Source organism: Bufo bufo, chromosome 3, assembly GCF_905171765.1.
Source record: "Bufo bufo chromosome 3, aBufBuf1.1, whole genome shotgun sequence".
In the NCBI taxonomy this organism is placed as follows: Eukaryota; Metazoa; Chordata; class Amphibia; order Anura; family Bufonidae; genus Bufo; species Bufo bufo.
The window spans coordinates 18,572,989-18,592,535 of NC_053391.1; the positions used below are offsets into that span (position 1 = coordinate 18,572,989).

Here is a 19,547-nt window from a genome sequence, read left to right on the forward strand (position 1 = left end):
TTGTACATAGGAGGCAGTATTATAGTAGTTATATTCTTGTACATAGGAGCAGTATTATAGTAGTTATATTCTTGTACATAGGAGCAGTATTATAGTAGTTATATTCTTGTACATAGGAGGAGTATTATAGTAGTTATATTCTTGAACATAGGAGGAGTATTATAGTAGTTATATTCTTGTACAAAGGAGCAGTATTATAGTAGTTATAATCTTGTACATATGAGCAGTATTATAGTAGTTATATCCTTGTACATAGGAGCAGTATTATAGTAGTTATATTCTTGTACATAGGAGGCAGTATTATAGTAGTTATATTCTTGTACATAGGAGGCAGTATTATAGTAGTTATATTCTTGTACAAAGGAGCAGTATTATAGTAGTTATAATCTTGTACATAGGAGCAGTATTATAGTAGTTATATTCTTGTACATAGGAGCAGTATTATAGTAGTTATATTCTTGTACATAGGAGCAGTATTATAGTAGTTATATTCTTGTAGATAGGAGCAGTATTATAGTAGTTATATTCTTGTACATAGGAGGCAGTATTATAGTAGTTATATTCTTGTACATAGGAGCAGTATTATAGTAGTTATATTCTTGTACATAGGAGCAGTATTATAGTAGTTATATTCTTGCACATAGGAGGCAGTATTATAGTAGTTATATTCTTGTACATAGGAGCAGTATTATAGTAGTTATATTCTTGTACATAGGAGCAGTATTATAGTAGTTATATTCTTGTACATAGGAGCAGTATTATAGTAGTTATATTCTTGCACATAGGAGGCAGTATTATAGTAGTTATATTCTTGTACATAGGAGCAGTATTATAGTAGTTATATTCTTGTATATTGGAGCAGTATTATAGTAGTTATATTCTTGTACATAGGAGCAGTATTATAGTAGTTACATTCTTGTACATAGGAGGCAGTATTATAGTAGTGATATTATTGTACATAGTAGCAGTATTATAGTAGTTATATTCTTGTACATAGGGGCAGTATTATAGTAGTTATATTCTTGTACATAGGAGCAGTATTATAGTAGTTATATTCTTGTACATAGTAGCAGTATTATAGTAGTTATATTCTTGTACATAGGAGCAGTATTATAGTAGTTATATTCTTGTACATAGGAGCAGTATTATAGTAGTTATATTCTTGTACATAGGAGGCAGTATTATAGTAGTTATATTCTTGCACATAGGAGGCAGTATTATAGTAGTTATATTCTTGTACATAGGAGCAGTATTATAGTAGTTATATTCTTGTACATAGGAGCAGTATTATAGTAGTTATATTCTTGTACATAGGAGCAGTATTATAGTAGTTATATTCTTGCACATAGGAGGCAGTATTATAGTAGTTATATTCTTGTACATAGGAGCAGTATTATAGTAGTTATATTCTTGTATATTGGAGCAGTATTATAGTAGTTATATTCTTGTACATAGGAGCAGTATTATAGTAGTTACATTCTTGTACATAGGAGGCAGTATTATAGTAGTGATATTATTGTACATAGTAGCAGTATTATAGTAGTTATATTCTTGTACATAGGGGCAGTATTATAGTAGTTATATTCTTGTACATAGGAGCAGTATTATAGTAGTTATATTCTTGTACATAGTAGCAGTATTATAGTAGTTATATTCTTGCACATAGGAGCAGTATTATAGTAGTTATATTCTTGTACATAGGAGGCAGTATTATAGTAGTTATATTCTTGGACATAGGAGCAGTATTATAGTAGATATATTCCTGTACATAGGAGCAGTATTATAGTAGTTATATTCTTGTACATAGGAGCAGTATTATAGTAGATATATTCTTGTACATAGGAGCAGTATTATAGTAGTTATATTCTTGTACATAGGAGCAGTATTATAGTAGTTATATTCTTGTACATAGGGGCAGTATTATAGTAGTTATATCCTTGTACATAGGAGGCAGTACTATAGCAGTTATATTCTTGTACATAGGAGCAGTATTATAGTAGTTATATTCTTGTACATAGGAGCAGTATTATAGTAGTTATATTCTTGTACATAGGAGCAGTATTATAGTAGTTATATTCTTGTACATAGGAGGCAGTATTATAGTAGTTATATTCTTGTACATAGGAGGCAGTATTATAGTAGTTATATTCTTGTACATAGGAGCAGTATTATAGTAGTTATTTTTTACATAATCGTTACATTTTTTTTTACTTAGAAAGCAGTACTATAAGATAGGATTAATTGGCTGATTGTCATGTTGCAAGGGTCATACGGACCCCAGAACATCTCACAGGCATACCGAGGTGGACAACAGCCCAGAGACAAAACAGAATACTTTATTAATCAGTACATGACCATAAATAACAGTAAGACCTGGACTAACAGTTAAGGGCACCGTGGCAGATGGAACACCCCTGGACCAAGTGCACCTATTTGACCTGGGAGTATAAGTGAGCCCTGTTCTTCACAATACCCCTGATGCTGAGGATAGGCTTTTACCAGGGCTCACCAGGTCGCACCTCCGGGATGGTCCTGGTGCACTTGGCCACCTACCTGCAAGGGACAAAGGCTAATGCAAGCACCAGCGGCCCAGGTAAACACAGACAAAGTCTGGAATGGCAAATGAACTGGAACCCAAACATACTAGAACACAGGACACTGTTCAGACATAACTGACATGGAACTTGCAGATGTCTGAACCCCATGCGAACACTGCTACACAGCGGTCGCAGAAACAGCTGCAGACATAGGCTAGGCCAAGATACGGATACCGAACAAGCAGGACATAGAGAGAGTGGCGAAGCACAAACCCAAGAAGGCCAAGGTAACATAAAGCATGTTAACATCTGTCCCGGGAGACATCGCTCAAGGAGACATCGATGTTTTACCAGACGACCGCACAGAAAGGGCAGGTGGCATAGATCCTGGAGACAGCCTAGTCTTAGGCCCACAGCTCATAGGTATTAATAGCTGAGTACTGAGGGCGCCTGACCACGTGGTAAACCAAACCCAGACCAAGGAACATTAACCCCACATGAACCAGGACAAACAAGAACATAGAGCATCCATATACACTGGCCCATGTTCACACACCTAAGGCCACAGCCAGTACGCAGAGTGGCACCAGTGTCAGGATCTACGCAGTGATATGGACACGGGGAGACACAGGCCACAGTTCACACACAGAAGGCTGCAAACTACACGTAACCCAAAGCAACTAACCTACACAAGAGGAACCTGCAGCGAGTAGTCCACAGCGACTAAAGCGAGTACAGGGATCTGCCCTGTGACACTGATGAAGGTTCTCCGAGCACGCACACACCCCGACAGTGGAGACCCTCGGCCTGCATACTCTGGCCTTGTCTCATAACAGATGAGGTTCTAGTAGACATAGAATTGTAGTTTTTTTGGGGGTAATATTTCTTTCTGCCATACATACGGAGAAGAGTAAAATTAAAAGATAAACATTCTCTTCATATGGACAGTAGTGCTTTTCTCCAAAATAGATTCCAAGTGCCCCCCTTCCCCTCGCCCTTCTTGTAATTCCTTCTTACAGTCTAATAGGAGTTTTATTTGCATTCATCACTCGGTGTACAGCTTTCAGGACACCATCGCTCTGTACCAGACTGGACCATGGGGTTGAGGAACACTGTCCGTGCTGAGAGTGCACAGAGTACTGGTGAAGAGGAGCGTATTCAGTACAAGGCGTCTTCCATAAACAGCGCAGTTACTCTGGAGTGTATAATAAGCAGATATGGCAGTGTTACCATAGTGAAATGAGCAGCATTCCCGTACTGCCGAGTGCAAATAAACCTCTAATGCATGGCAGGCTTGGTGTATAAAGCTACCTGAAGGCGGCTGTAATAATGTGTTGTCAGCGGCGTAGGTAGTTGCTCCTGTCTTCTGACTCCCTCTCCCCTAAACTAATGGCTCATTAGCGGGGGTGGGGTTTAAAGGGGTTGTCTCATCTGAGACATTGGTGTTATATCGCCAGGATATGCCACTAATGTTAGATTAGGTGCAGGTCTCAACTCTGGGACATACCCCTATCTCCAGAATGGGACCCCCTGAAGTGAGACGAGAGCAGCCGCTCATGCGCCTCCATCCTCCATTCACTTTTATGGGAGTTCAGAAAATAGCAGGGTGCTGGCTCGAATATTTTCGGCAGTGAATAGTGCGGTAACCGCGCTTGTGCGGTGTCCAGTCACTCCTACGGGTCTTGATTTCCTTTGGGAAGCCAGTTAAAAGATGAACTTTGTGAGCCTTCAGGCTCCACTAGGGAGAACTCACTGCATTAATCATACAGCTGTTTTCGAGCTCAATTGGAGCTGTTTGAACCTGTATGCAGTGAGCTCCCCCTAGTGGCAGCTTTAGGAAGCCTGCAATTTATCGTTCAGGTCTTTGACTTGGCGCACGAACCGATACTGGCCAGGCCGCTATATGTCCTGTATCTCATTTTATCCAGGGGATTCAAAAGAAGGTGCACTTACCCTTTAACTACTAGGTGGATGATCATAGAGGGTTGTTTCCTAATTCTTCCTAAATACAGACACTCACAGTCCATCCATACCACTCTGTGCTCCTCCAGATCACATTCATCACCCCCATTTTGTGTCCATCACCTTTTCAGTTTTCTGAAGGTTAACTCTAACTTGTCGTAACCTTTCTCATGCAATATAAAAGTTCTGGATTCGGGTGGTTGTCTTCTAAAGGTAGAAGAGATTTTATAGTCACTGTTTTTATATACTGTGCAGAGTACCAGAAGTACTAATTCATAATGAAACCTTGCATGGAGACCTAACCTTTGGATGATGTCTCTGAGCCATTTACCATGCTATAAGCACCCATGATGGTCCATTGGTTTGGCCACAAATTATCATGATCACATAGATAGAGCCCTCACATTTGGAGTCGTTTTAGATAAGTATACAATGAGAGAGTTTGGCATGTCTAAGCTGAACCAAAATCCAAAAAGTTTTGCCCAAGTTTGTTAGTCACGTTTAGAATACTTCTGAAAATCTTGTTTCCAGCCCATTCAAAGCCGTCCTCACTTCTGTCACTCCCAACAGCTGCTAAAGTCTCTGGGTGGTGCCAAAGGTATTCATGGTCTCTATCGAGTGCTGCAGCCACTTTTGCTCATTGGTGGTCTGAGCTCGCAGAGTCCATGTATTGAAGACTTGTGAGAAGATTACCCTTCGGTAGGACATCTCGTTGAGTCCTCATGCACACAACCATATCTGTTTTCTGGTCTACAAACTATTGATCCGCAAAATACGGATACCGTCCACGTGCATGCCACAATTTCATTACAGAAATGCCAAAAACGTACAAGAATAGGGTGTGTTGCATAGTTTGTGGAACGGCCATACGGATGCGAACAGCACACAGATGATCCGTATTTTTTTGGAAATGAACTGGTCCACCTGCTATCTTCAAAAAATGCCTTTAGAGACAACCATTCCTGCTTTGAGTGGGTTGTGTCATCAAAATTGGTCTAGCCATCAACATTGTGGTTGGGGCCATGCAGTGACCATTACAGAGCTCATAGAAGGGAGTACTGAGTAGAGACCCCCTCCATCCTTCTATGAGAGAAGGAGTTACTTTAGTGAGACAACCCCTTTAAAGGGACTTTCCAGGGTGAAAAAACTGGCAGCGGGCTCAGGAGTTAGACAAGATGAAAGAACCAATACTCCCCACTCTGATCCCCCAACGCTTCTGTTCCGATACTTACCGGGTGCCTGCTGGTGTCTACTTCCTGGTCCTTCCTGGCCACGGCAGTGACCCACAGTGATTGGCTGAGCAGGCATTTCCTGTGCATCAAGACAAGACCAACAAGAAACCAGCAGGGAATCGGGCAGCATGGGCATGGTTGGTACTGTAGGTATTGGTTCTTTTATTTTGTTAACCCCCTTTGAGCTGAAAAATCCCTTTAAACAATGTAATTACATAGAAAGGCAAACAGAAAGTCATGTTCCTTTAACTCATACTCGCAGGAAGGCACAGAGAGATCTCACGATCGACTGATCAGAATTTTACCCTGGCAGCACGGTATCTTGGTATTGCCACATCTTCCCTGCTGTACACTGATCAGCATATCTTCTTTGTCATTTGCAGAATGGGTGTTTGTCTGCCTGGTCATCGTCGGCACATTCCTCTTCTTCGCCATGGTGGGCATTTGTTGGTGCCAGTGCTGCCCCCACAGCTGTTGCTGTTACGTTCGCTGTCCTTGCTGCCCGGAAACCTGCTGCTGCCCAAGAGCCTGTGAGTATCACAACTGTCCCTGCTGTACATCCTCCTATGAGTAAGTGGAGAACTTTTAAGTAGACCTGCTAATGCCCAGAAGAATGACCCCTGACCCCCTCATTATAATCCACCCTCTTTTTCATTAAAGCGTGTCACACCATTAAAGTTAATATATATTGCTTTAAACTAGGGCTGCACGAAATGGGAGTTTTGTGCGATTGCGACTAGGGCCCTAAAAATTGCAATAACGATATGCGATATTTTAAGGGAATTGTGCTAGAGGTCTATTTGCTTAGATTTTTCCGTATGAGCCGCTGATGCCGCCACAGGAGCCCCTGCCGTGACCCGTCACCCAGGTACCGTCATTTTTTGCTTTATAAGATGCACCTGATTATAAGACGCACCTAGGCTTTTGAGGAGGAAAATAAGAAAAAAAAGATTTTGAACCAGAAGGTGTGCTTTTGGTGGATTTTAAACTAATGGTGGTCTGGGTATGACATTGTTATGGGGGATCTGTGGATGGCACTGTTATGGGGATCTGTGGATGGCACACTGTTATGAGGGATTCTTTGGATGGCACTGTTATGGGGGACCTATGGATGACGCACTGTTATGGGGGATCTGTGGATGGCACTGTTATGGGGGATCTGTGGATGACACTGTTATGGGGGATCTGTGGTTGACACTGTGGTTGGCACTGTTATGGGGATCTGTGGTTGGCACTGTTATGGGGATCTGTGGTTGGCACTGTTATGGGGATCTGTGGTTGGCACTGTTATGGGGATCTGTGGTTGGCACTGTTATGGGGATCTGTGGTTGGCACTGTTATGGGGATCTGTGGTTGGCAATGTGTTGGGTATCTGTGGTTGGCACTGTTATGGGTATCTGTGGTTGGCACTGTTATGGGGATCTGTGGGTGGCACTGTTATGGGGATCTGTGGGTGGCACTGTTATGGGGATCTGTGGGTGGCACTGTTATGGGGATCTGTGGGTGGCACTGTTATGGGGATCTGTGGGTGGCACTGTTATGGGGATCTGTGGGTGGCACTGTTATGAAGGATTCTTTGGATGGCACTGTTATGGGGGACCTATGGATGACGCACTGTTAGGGGGATCTGTGGATGACACTGTTATGGGGGATCTGTGGATAACACTGTTATGGGGATCTGTGGTTGGCACTGTTATGGGGATCTGTGGTTGGCACTGTTATGGGGATCTGTGGATAACACTGTTATGGGGATCTGTGGTTGGCACTGTTATGGGGATCTGTGGATGACACTGTTATGGGGGATCTGTGGATGGACCTGTTATGGGGGATCTGTGGATGGCACTGTTATGGGGGATCTGTGGATGGCACTGTTATGGGGGATCTGTGGATGGCACTGTTATGGGGGATCTATGGATGACGCACTGTTATGGGGGACCTATGGATGACGCACTGTTAGGGGGATCTGTGGATGACACTGTTATGGGGGATCTGTGGATAACACTGTTATGGGGATCTGTGGTTGGCACTGTTATGGGGATCTGTGGTTGGCACTGTTATGGGGATCTGTGGATAACACTGTTATGGGGATCTGTGGTTGGCACTGTTATGGGGATCTGTGGATGACACTGTTATGGGGGATCTGTGGATGGCACTGTTATGGGGGATCTGTGGATGGCACTGTTATGGGGGATCTGTGGATGGCACTGTTATGGGGGATCTGTGGATGGCACTGTTATGGGGGATCTGTGGATGGCACTGTTATGGGGGATCTGTGGATGGCACTGTTATGGGGGATCTAGGGATGGCACTGTTATGGTGGGGGGGGGGGGGGATCTGTGGATGATGCACTGTTATGGGGGATGTGTGCTATGACACATAGGGCCATGAGGGGGACCAGCATATTATGCTGTTCCCCCTCATGGCCCTATGTGTCACAGCATTACTTTATTAATGTCCCCTCATGTGTCCTAAACCGCGCACATAACTGTCTTTGTGAGCAAAGTCTTTCTTTACTGCTGAAACAATCGCTCTCCTATTGATAAAATCACCAGCCTCTGTAGTCACTATGAATGCACTGCAGCGAGCGGGCCGGCCGGCGCATGACTTCAGTCAGTCACGCTCCTCCCACTTCATTAATGAAGCAGCAGCGTGACTGACTGAAGTCATGCGCCGGCCGGCCGGCCCGCTCGCTCGCTGCAGTGCATTCATAGTGAGTACAGAGGCTGGTGATTTTATCAATAGGAGAGCGATTGTTTCAGCAGTAAAGAAAGACTTGGCATACAAAGACAGTTATGTGCGCGGGGCCCGCCGCGACTTTCCCCCAGCCCCTCCCTGCACTGTAACTGATGTATCGCCGGCCGAGCTGTGCAGCATAGCGGCCGGCGATACATCAGTGTCAGCCACGTAAAAAGTCAATTATCGCTTTATGAGACGCACAGTGTGTCTCATAAAGCGAAAAATAATCGCAGCATTTTTGGGTCGGCCAAATCGCCATAGCGGCGATTATCGCGATACGATTGCTTTGGCGATATATATCGTGCAGGCCTTCTTTAAACCTATATGCATTTAAAGTCTATGGACAGTTTTGACATGAGTAAATAAAGTTGCCCTGTTTCAGTTTGCAGTCTTCATACTTGCATTCATAGTCAGACCTCCTGATGTTCAGTTTGCAGCCTGCTTCTAGTTTCAGACGTTTCTCATGTGGTCGTGTCCCTCCCAGTAATACATGCTGGATCTGTGTGTCCAGGATGCTGCTGTCTTCCCTTGCAATGCCTTGTTTTATGCTTTCCTCCCTACTGACAGCCTGTGTGATCTGCCCTCCCCTCTCTCCACACTCTGATCTGTGATATGCAACCTCCTCCCCCTCCCTGCTGCTGTCTCTAACACCGAGAGAAGTGAGAGTAGAGAGATAGGTGAACGCAAAATGGCAGGAAATTTTAATGAGGGCAGTTTAGAAAGTTGCGTAATTTTGCATTTAGGACACAAATGAACAATTAAAAATAAAAATTTGCCTTTAAAAAGTCCATTCGATATGAGTTCCCCCCCCCCACCAGCTGATTTTTTATTATTTCCAATGGAGACTACCACTAGAATCCACCAGATGTACATGACAGTCCTAGAGGATCACAGTGCTCAGAGTCATTGAAGTCATGCAAGGTCTTCTGAAGCAATCCTTAGTTTTGCAGACAACGAACCTCCAGAAGCCCAGAAGTGGAGCTCTGCTGTTCTAACACGGAGCTCCATATTCACTGTATAGACTTAAAGGGGTTTTCCCATCCCAGACAATGTGGACATATCGCTAGGATAAGCCCCCGTCGTTTGATAGGTGTGGGTCCCACCTCTGCGACCTGCACCCAGAGCCCCGAAATATGTGGAGTGCACACTGTGCCTTCCATTCATTTCTACGGAGCCACAAAAAATAGTGCTGGCTCGGCTATTTCCGTCGGCCCCATAGAAATGAATGGGAGCGGGAAACTTGGGGTCCTCCGGCCACCACCTTCCCCGCTCCGTTCTCGGTGTAGATGTGGGACCCGTACCTATCAATGGGTTAATATCCTAGCGATATGCCCCCATTGTCTCAGATGGGAATACCCCTTTAAATATTAATAATAACATTCTGGTTGCCTATAGCCGCCACTAGAGGGAGCTCAGGAGCCTACTGCATATTGTTTATACACTGTCCTCGGGGATAAAACAGTAGTAAGAGCTCCCCCTGGTGGTAATTCTGAATTTCTGACTGCCTGCAGCTAACACTGTATGCTGCTTATACATTGGCTTCAGTAATAAAACGGTAGTAAGCTCCTCCTGAAGGTAAATGATACAGTTCTGTCTGCCTTCAGCCACCACTAGAGGGAGCTCAGGAGCTTACTGCATATTGTTTATAGACTGTCCTCAGGGATAAAACAGTAGTAAGCTCCCCTTGGTGGTAAATGATACAATTCTGGCTGGCTGCAGCCACCACTAGAGGGAGCTCAAGAGCTAACTGCATACTGGCTATAAACTGCACTTAACCTTTGTAAAAATTGTTTTTCCAGAGTGTTTTGTGCCACCCTATTTCATTCTTTCTCTTCTGCAGTATATGAAGCGGGCAAGGCTGCAAAGGTTGGCTATCCTCCCAATGTTCCCACCGCCTGCCCTCCATATTACATCTCCACAGTTCCTGTTGCTCCAGTCCCGGCACCGATGCTCATGGAAAAACAGCACGTTCCGCCGCTAGTGCAGAGCGACTCGTTAGGAGGACAAAATGGTAAATCCAACATCTCTCATGGAGTGAGGAGGTGGATGGGGACAAGCGGGAGTTCACATACTGAGGGGTATGTAGTAGAAGGGATAGCATTCCCCAGCTGCACAGAGTATTTCAGGAGTTCACCTACTGAGGGTTATATCATAGAGGGACCACGTTCACCAGAAGAGTGGATTGTGCTGATCTTGTAGGTGGGGGGATGTGGGAGGTTTTATGAGGGGCAGTGTCATCATCTGAGATAGAGACAAGTGGAAGGTCACTGCAGCAGCACAGAGTATTTCAGCAGAGCAGTGACCTGTCCACCTATATGAAGCCTCACACTCGGTGGTCAGAGACTTTTTCCTACAGTAACATAATGTGTCTGTGTTTTCGTCAGTACGTAAAGGCTACCGCATCCAGGCGGACAAGGAGCACGACTCGATGAAGGTTCTGTACTACGTGGAGAAGGAGCTGGCTCAGTTTGATCCGGCGCGCCGGATGCGAGAACGATGTAAGTGCTCCATGCAGAACGTCTCCTCTTCTAACTCCTTCTCAAGAGCCGGGGATTTAATCTAAGATTTCAGAATCTGTTCAATTGAGTCATTTTTCTGTGAACTTGGCGGCCACCTACACAGTGAGTCACCAGTTACGAGCTGTCACTTCCAGCCTCGCATTGTCCCAGCGCAGAAATATATTATACTCTGTTCAGCCGAGAGGAACGTAGACACAGACGCATTAGCGGGATCTCAGGATTAGCTTTTCTATGGGCTGATACATGGCTGTGTACTTGTGTCTAGTTCTAGGATAAGGCCCTGTTCACATTGGCGCTGGGTTCTCTCCCACCAGAGGATAGATTACCAGAGCAAATGGAAATATGAGGGACTCCATTACAGGTAAATAGGGTAGTGCAGGCCACAGACCAGATGCCCTAAATGCAGACCACAGACCCCAGAATAAATACAGACCAAGACCCACTAAGTACAGATCCCAGACTAGACTCCAATGTAATACAGACCCTAGACCAGACCCCCTAAATGCAGACCACAGACCCCAGAATAAATACAGACCAAGACCCACTAAGTACAGATCCCAGACTAGACTCCTATGTAATACAGACCCTAGACCAGATCGCCTAAAACAGACCCCAGGCAAAGCCCCCTCAATAGTGGATTCCAAACCACATCCCCTAAATACAGACCCCAGACCAGACCCCTATGCAAATCCACTAAATAAATATAGATGCTTGGCCAGACCCTCTAAATACAGACCCCAGACCAGAACTCATAATATATACAGACCCCATAACCCCCAAATGCAAACCCCAAACAAGACTCTTAATTATAAATACCAGACCCCCTAAGTACAAACCCCAGGCAGGAATACCTAAATACAGATCTCAGGCAAAGCCTCCTAAATAATAGAATCCAGACCAGAACACAAAATAAATACAGCCCCCCCCCCCCCCCCCCCAAATACAGATACATGTAATAAAACACAGACCTCGGAGTAGGCCACCCAAATGCAAACCCTAGACAAGACCCCTAATTATACAGACCCCAGACCAGACCCTCTAAATGGAGATCCTAGACAAGACCCCTAAATAAGTATATATCCCAGACCAGACTCCTAATCGATAGAGATACCAGATCATCTAAGTATAGACCCCAGGCAAAAGCCACTAACTAATAGACCCCAGACCACATCCCCTAAATACAGACCCTAGACCAGAACACTAAATAAATACAGACCCCAGACCAGAGTGCAGACCCCTAAATACAGACCCAGACCCCCTAAGTACAGATCCAGACTCGTATATAATACACACCCCAGACCAGACCCCTAAATACACACCGCAGACCAGACCCTTAAATACAGACCTAGACCCCCTAAGTAGAGATCTCAAACCAGGCTCTTATATAATACAAACCTCAGACCTGATCTCGTAAATATAGATCCCAGACAAAGCCTCCTAAATAATAGCTCCCTCACCAGACCCCCTAAATAGATAGGCTCCACACCAGATCCCTAAAATAATGCAGTCCCCACTGAAGATCCCTAAATAAATTTAGACCCGGACATGGTAAACAAACACAGACCCCAAACCAGACCATGCAGATACTCAGCCCCTTCTTTTAGCAGTGAGCATGGGTTACATTATGGTAGAGATATGCCTAGTATCGGGCCATACACAGAAATCGTGTGCCCCACCGAGACCTCCGACCAATATACAGCTTTTTGTAATGCCTGTTTCATGGCAGATCTATGTAGAGTTTGGAGCCCCCGACATTGGGGGAGCCGATGGAGAGACATTGTTACATCTGCCCCACAGAGCTCCACATTCCCTGCACACATTAAATCATCAATGCTGTCTGCTTGCAGCCACCACTAGAGGGCGCTCGCTGTATGTAAATTTTTATAGATGGAGGTTTATGAAACTGTCTACAGCAGCCAATCACGGCACATCTTTTATTTTAATCTTCTGCTCTTTGAAAATGAAAGATGAGCTGTGATTGGTTGTGTTGGGCAGCAGTTTTTCTAATAGACAGTTTTCATAAATTTCCCCATAGAACTCAATGGGAGTTTAAAAAATCTATATGCAGGGAGCCCCACCTAGTGGTGATTGCAGGAAAAAACTTTGTCCTATGTCCTGCCTCTGTGGTAGGTTCTTTCGTAGTATTATCTGCTTCTGGGAAAGTTGGGTGACAATCTATGGCCACTACTGCAACCCCCACCCAGCTTTTCCTGACTCCTAAATGGTACATCTGCTTTTGGTGGGGATTTTTATTTTTTCATTTTTTTTTATTTTATAAGGCTTCTTAAATTTCTGCTCATTGATCTTGTTATCACTTTCCATATTTTCACGTCTTCTTCAGACAGCCATACAATCTCAGAGTTAAGCTCTCTGCACGAAGACAACACTCACTTAAACCGCTCCTATCGGCAAGTCCGCAGAAAGCCGTTACCTGCCAGTTGCACCATTGATGGAGATAAGGAATACTGGTCAGGGGTGGTCGGGGCCACAGCCAGAGCCTCAACATGTCCCAAATTCCGAGATGACTTCAGGAGTAGGTAAGTTATTTCTTAGGCAGATACCAACATATTAACCCCTCAGAGATACAGAATGTAACTCAGGATCAGTACAGGATAAGTAATGTATGTACACCGTGACTGCACCAGCAGAATAGTGAGTGCAGCTCTGGAGTATAATACAGGATGTAACTCAGGATCAGTACAGGATAAGTAATGTAATGTACACAGTGACTGCACCAGCAGAATAGTGAGTGCAGCTCTGGAGTATAATACAGGAAGTAACTCAGGATCAGTACAGGATAAGTAATGTATGTACACAGTGACTGCACCAGCAGAATAGTGAGTGCAGCTCTGGAGTATAATACAGGAAGTAACTCAGGATCAGTACAGGATAAGTAATGTATGTACACAGTGACTGCACCAGCAGAATAGTGAGTGCAGCTCTGGAGTATAATACAGGATGTAACTCAGGATCAGTACAGGATAAGTAATGTAATGTACACAGTGACTGCACCAGCAGAATAGTGAGTGCAGCTCTGGAGTATAATACAGGAAGTAACTCAGGATCAGTACAGGATAAGTAATGTATGTACACAGTGACTGCACCAGCAGAATAGTGAGTGCAGCTCTGGAGTATAATACAGGAAGTAACTCAGGATCAGTACAGGATAAGTAATGTATGTACACAGTGACTGCACCAGCAGAATAGTGAGTGCAGCTCTGGAGTATAATACAGGATGTAACTCAGGATCAGTACAGGATAAGTAATGTAATGTATGTACACAGTGACTGCACCAGCAGAATAGTGAGTGCAGCTCTGGAGTATAATACAGGATGTAACTCAGGATCAGTACAGGATAAGTAATGTAATGTACACAGTGACTGCACCAGCAGAATAGTGAGTGCAGCTCTGGAGTATAATACAGGATGTAACTCAGGATCAGTACAGGATAAGTAATGTATGTACACATTGACTCCACCAGCAGAATAGTGAGTGCAGCTCAGGAGTATAATACAGGATGTAAATCAGGATCAGTACAGGATAAGTAATGTATGTACACAGTGACTGCACCAGCAGAATAGTGAGTGCAGCTCAGGAGTATAATACAGGATGTAACTCAGGATTAGTACAGGATAAGTAATGTAATGTATGTACACAGTGACTCCACCAGCAGAATAGTGAGTGCAGCTCTGGAGTATAATACAGGATGAAACTCAGGATTAGTACAGGATAAATAATAAACGTACACAATGGGGATCATTTAGTAAAGACTGCTATTTCACACACCAGTCTTGGTAAAAATCGTGTTGACATAAAATGTTAACAGTTTATTAGGAAGCAAAGAACTCTTAATAGATTTGTCGCATCGTGACTCCTGTGCTCCAAAAACTGAAACCTGTGCCGACTAGGGGCTGGTGTACATTTCACTTATAATTTCTGCCAGTTTTCTGGTGTAAAGTATGGTGAATGTTTTGTGCCATTGTGGCCCTACCCCTTCAGCTAAGCTCTGCCTACTCTTAAATAAAGCAATGAGAGCAGTATGAAAACTGAAAAACGTAACAATTTTGGGGCAAAATGCATTTTGGTCAAAAATTGTGACTTTTTCATACTAATAAACTAGCATGGTGGTTTAGTGAATGACCCACAGTGACTCAACTTTTTATGTTGATCCTCTCTGTATATTAACGTATTTAATTATAAATGATGTATAAAAATATTCATTAAGTCAAGAAAAAAGTTCCCATTTTATACATGTGACTCCATTCTAATTTTTGCTTACTTTCACAGTCTTCAAAGACCAACATCAGAGGTCTTAGAAAGGAAAGCGTTCCCAATGGCAGTCCAAGCCACCTCTACGGACGAATTAGCTGTATTTGCAGACTCATATAAACAGAGGTCCCGTCGGACTGACAGCCGAGGTCCTGGGACTGGGCCAAGGTTTGAGAGGTCTGAGTTGAGAGGAAGATCTCTATATCAGGATAGCTCAACCGATGACTACTATGGAAAGAGAAACCACGGCAGGGAACTGTTTTCAGACAACGAAAGAGGCTGGTCGTTCAGTCCGTCTCGGATACGAGCCCCAGAGGACAAGCTTCTGCCCAAAAGGATATCCCGAATGGGACAGAGTTACGACGATGCATACCTTAGCAGTGTTCTTGAAAGGAAATCAAGGGTATTGAGGAAACCAGCATAACACCCATCCAAACTGAGCTTGCGGCAAAATTCAAGTCGCGGCTATGGTCGATCTCCAACGTTCAAGACAGGAGACAGCAAAGATCACAAAGTTGAGGAAGAAGATTCACTTCCTCCGTACAGCGAGAGAGAGCTTGCCAGGGCTCTCCCGTTTCGCTCAAGAGAACACTCCTATCTCAGCGCCTCAGACAAGAGGAAGAAAAAGGACCACCAACCAAGTAAAACAGTGAGAAAAGCCTTCTTTTTTTACATGAATGGGTCACAGGCCAAATGGGGTTGGCGGGCTTTGTCAAAAATTTAAAAAAAGTGGGTAGAATGCGTGTGAGGACACTATTATACGATGTTGGTGGACCATTAACATGATACTAATTGAGAAACGCATGCTGTAGAAAGGCAGCTCCTGTTTGGTCACATTTCGAAACAGGGACTTTTTTGGTCCTCTTTTTCGGGTTTGTCAAAATAATCAAAAATAACACAAGAAAAACTTGGGCTGTTTGGACAATTCTCCATGCTATGGACAATGGGTGGTCAATTATGTCTTTTTTATATATCTATTCTGTATATTCGGCTCCAGATGTAACTTGTCTTGTGCAGGCATGGTTGAAATCGGGATAAATGTTGAGTTGAAAATCTTTGTAAACAAATAAAAAAAAAAATTGCAATGTGGGCGTGCGGGTGGTTCCACCCTTTTAGATTTCTGTGGTTATTCTATTGCTGTTATGGAACATAAGGACGAACTGTTGTAGAAACAAAAACAAAAAAGTCAAAAAGTGAATACCGCATTGTCTGTGCAGTTTCGAAAAGCTGCTCCAAAAAAGACTTTTAAATTCAGCTGACCAGAAATCTATTTTTTTTTGCCACAGTAAAAAACAAAAACATTCTAGACTTGTACAGATATGAAAAATGTTTGTGTTGCTGCTGCTAATTATTTTTGTTCCTAAATTAATTTACATGAATCTGTAAATGTGGGCAGCTTTTTATTAAATGTATAAAACTTTTTGACATGTATTAAATTGAAACGAAAAAAAAAGTAAAAATCAAAAACAGATGGGTGGTTTCCTTTATTCTTCAATAATTATCTTCTCTCTCCTTGTAGTTGTGTTTTTTATGAGAAGTTTGAGGGAAACATCCAATGAGGAACAGAAATAAAAATTTATATATATCTATATATATAATCCAAAAATTATCATCCATTTGATATATGACATTCCACTTCATATGTCACCATGCCCCCCCCCCCCCACCTATGCATGTCATGAATCTTGTGTTTGACATCCGTCCAGTCTAAGAACAGCCCTGTGTTACCTGTTTGTTTTTGTGACGGTCTCATTTGGGTGGCTAGGTTTATAATCGTAATTTAGGATATCCTATTTTGAAATTTAGCAAATAAAATAAAAAATGGGTCCATCAATTGGGGGTGCCAAGTTTCTTTCCCCAAAGACAGGGAGAGGTTAATCATTTTGTTCTCCATTTTGTCATGTTCATATCTTACTGTTTATTATTTTTCACAGGGTGATTTTCCAAACAGGATGTCCCTCGTTGTCTGACACCGTGAAAGACTTAAGGAAGATTCTCTTTGGAGGAGGTACTGAGGCAGTCCTGGTTACAAGAGGCAGAGCCATTAGCCACTGTGCTCCAAGGAACCCGTTCTTGACGTGGAAGATCTTTTAAGTAGCTAGTAGACCATATGCATTGGGCCTTAAATTCGAAGCAATGGTCTCCTACTGGGTATACAACCCAACCAGTAATGGACCTCAAAAATAAAACAAAATAAAATAAAAATGTGGATTATAGCGGGGCATCACAACTTGCCACAATTTTAGATTGTGTTAGGACTAGCCTTAGTATACTTTATCTTACTCCTGTTTTAAAAAAAAACTTAACAGGGGTGGAAATTGCCTCCATTCTCCAACATTCCTTATGTCTCACACTCAAACAGTGTTATTTTTGTACCATCCAACCTATTTGTGCCTCTCATTCACAGTGTCTAAGGAAAGGACGAGTGATGTCTTTGTGAAAAGTGGGCGGAATTCACAGACACAAGTGAACGTTTTTACAAAATTAAGGGGGGAAAAAACAAAAAAATTTGCAGAAATTTTTAATTTAAATTATATTTACAAAATTAGTTTCATTTAAAATTTTGAATTTTACAGACTGTGCCTGGAAAGTGTCTTGATTTGCACCAGAATTTTTGGCAGACACTTTATGTGCCGACATTTTAGAAACTTTTTAGACTAGTCCTATTTTGAGCTTTGTTTTGTCTTAGTCTTCGACAGATTTTGGCACATTTTGTGAACAAAAACTATGCTGGCTCCAGGGTGGTATAGAATTATGATAGTATAAATCTCTACGGTGCATTGTGTGTTAAATAGGAGTTGTTGTGGTGCATTGTGGCATTTTAGACACATTTAACACTCCAAATACATACTGGTCTTAAATTGGCCACTAAATAAAAATGGAGCAAGCACAATATTCTGGTGCAAAAATAAACTAATTTTAATATATCGTCCCCTATGTCTTAAATTTTTTTTAATCCATTATGGAATATTGTCATGAATTGCTTAGATATTCAAAGAAAAACATTTAATAACGCATTTTCAAATTAGACCTGTTTCACACTTGAGTTGTGTTTTTCCGGTTTTGATTTCCAGTAGAGGATCTCAAAACTGGGCTAAAACGGATCAGTTTTGTCCCCATCCATTGTCAGTGGGGACAAAACTGATCAGGATGCATTTCGTTCCGCAAGCTGCGGTTTTGTGTTTGGTCTGCGAGATGGAACAAACCAGATCCGGCATAAAAATCAATGTAAGTCAAGGGTGCCTGGTTGTTTTTTTTTTTGTTACTTACAATGATTTTTATACCAGATCCGGTTTGTTCAGGTTAAATTTAATACAAATGGATCTGTCCGAATCAGATACAAATACAAATCCGTTTAATTCTGGTTTTGAGAACCTCTGTCGGATCTGAAAACCGGGAAAGCCACAACACAGGTGTGAAACAGGCCTTAGAAATTGTAAATCCATGTTGTAAAAATTTGTAAATCCAAATTGTAGCAATTTTCCAGAAATTTGTAAATCCAAATTGTAGCAATTTTCCAGAAATTTGTAAATTCAAATTGTAGCAATTTTCCAGAAATTTATAAATCCAAATTGTAGCAATTTTTCAGAAATTTGTAAATCCAAATTGTAGAAATATAATTCTCCATTTTATATTTTATAGTTTCAATCCTTAACAGTGGAATAAAAATAAAAAAAAGCATTAAAATCTTTACATTTTTCAAATATTATTAATTTTAAAATGTTGATGGCTCTCCAATACTCCTATGGTCCTGTCTGTGAATTCCGCTAAGAGTCCCCTTTGTTTACCTAGAGAAGGTGGCTACTTACGTACCGTTTTTATTTCAGTTTACGTAATTTTTTTTCTCTGCTGCCATGTATCTGTTCTCATCCCCCTTGTATCAGTTTTTATTACCGTACATCACATTTACCTTTAATGCAAGAAATATTTTTGCGTTCTATAAGGAAGAACAATACATGTGATTTTTTGTAACTATTTTTAGGAACACTACTCTTTCCGTTTTTGTAAAATCGATTGGATCTTGCCAACCGAGAGCAAATTCGCCGAAGGGGTGAATGTACTGTGAATGTATTGTGTTGCTTTTTGACTATTATTTTTTTTTAGGATTTTTTTTTTTTTTGTTTTTAGAAGTAATTATTTTATAGTAAAGTGTTATTGCATTAGTATTTTTATGATAATAGCTAAAAGTTTAGATTTTTTCAAAATCTTGTTGCATATGAGAAAAACTGTTGTTCTTTTGCCTTTGCCGTTTCTGTTCAAAAGATGTAACTTGCATGGACTTATCCAAATGT

At 42.3% G+C, this 19,547-nt stretch overlaps 1 protein-coding gene across 1 annotated transcript in view; it reads left to right on the forward strand.

Annotated features, from left to right (window-relative positions):
- The window catches only part of ILDR2 (immunoglobulin like domain containing receptor 2), a 218,126-nt gene extending 201,468 nt beyond the window's left edge, over positions 1-16,658 (forward strand). Inside the window, exons 5-9 of the mRNA XM_040421741.1 lie at positions 6,115-6,261; positions 10,308-10,478; positions 10,852-10,965; positions 13,328-13,523; positions 15,274-16,658. Coding sequence (XP_040277675.1) covers positions 6,115-6,261; positions 10,308-10,478; positions 10,852-10,965; positions 13,328-13,523; positions 15,274-15,679 — 1,034 coding nt within the window. The 3' untranslated portion in view covers positions 15,680-16,658. The remainder of the gene's footprint in view (positions 1-6,114; positions 6,262-10,307; positions 10,479-10,851; positions 10,966-13,327; positions 13,524-15,273) is intronic.
- Positions 16,659-19,547: the final 2,889 nt, after the last annotated feature.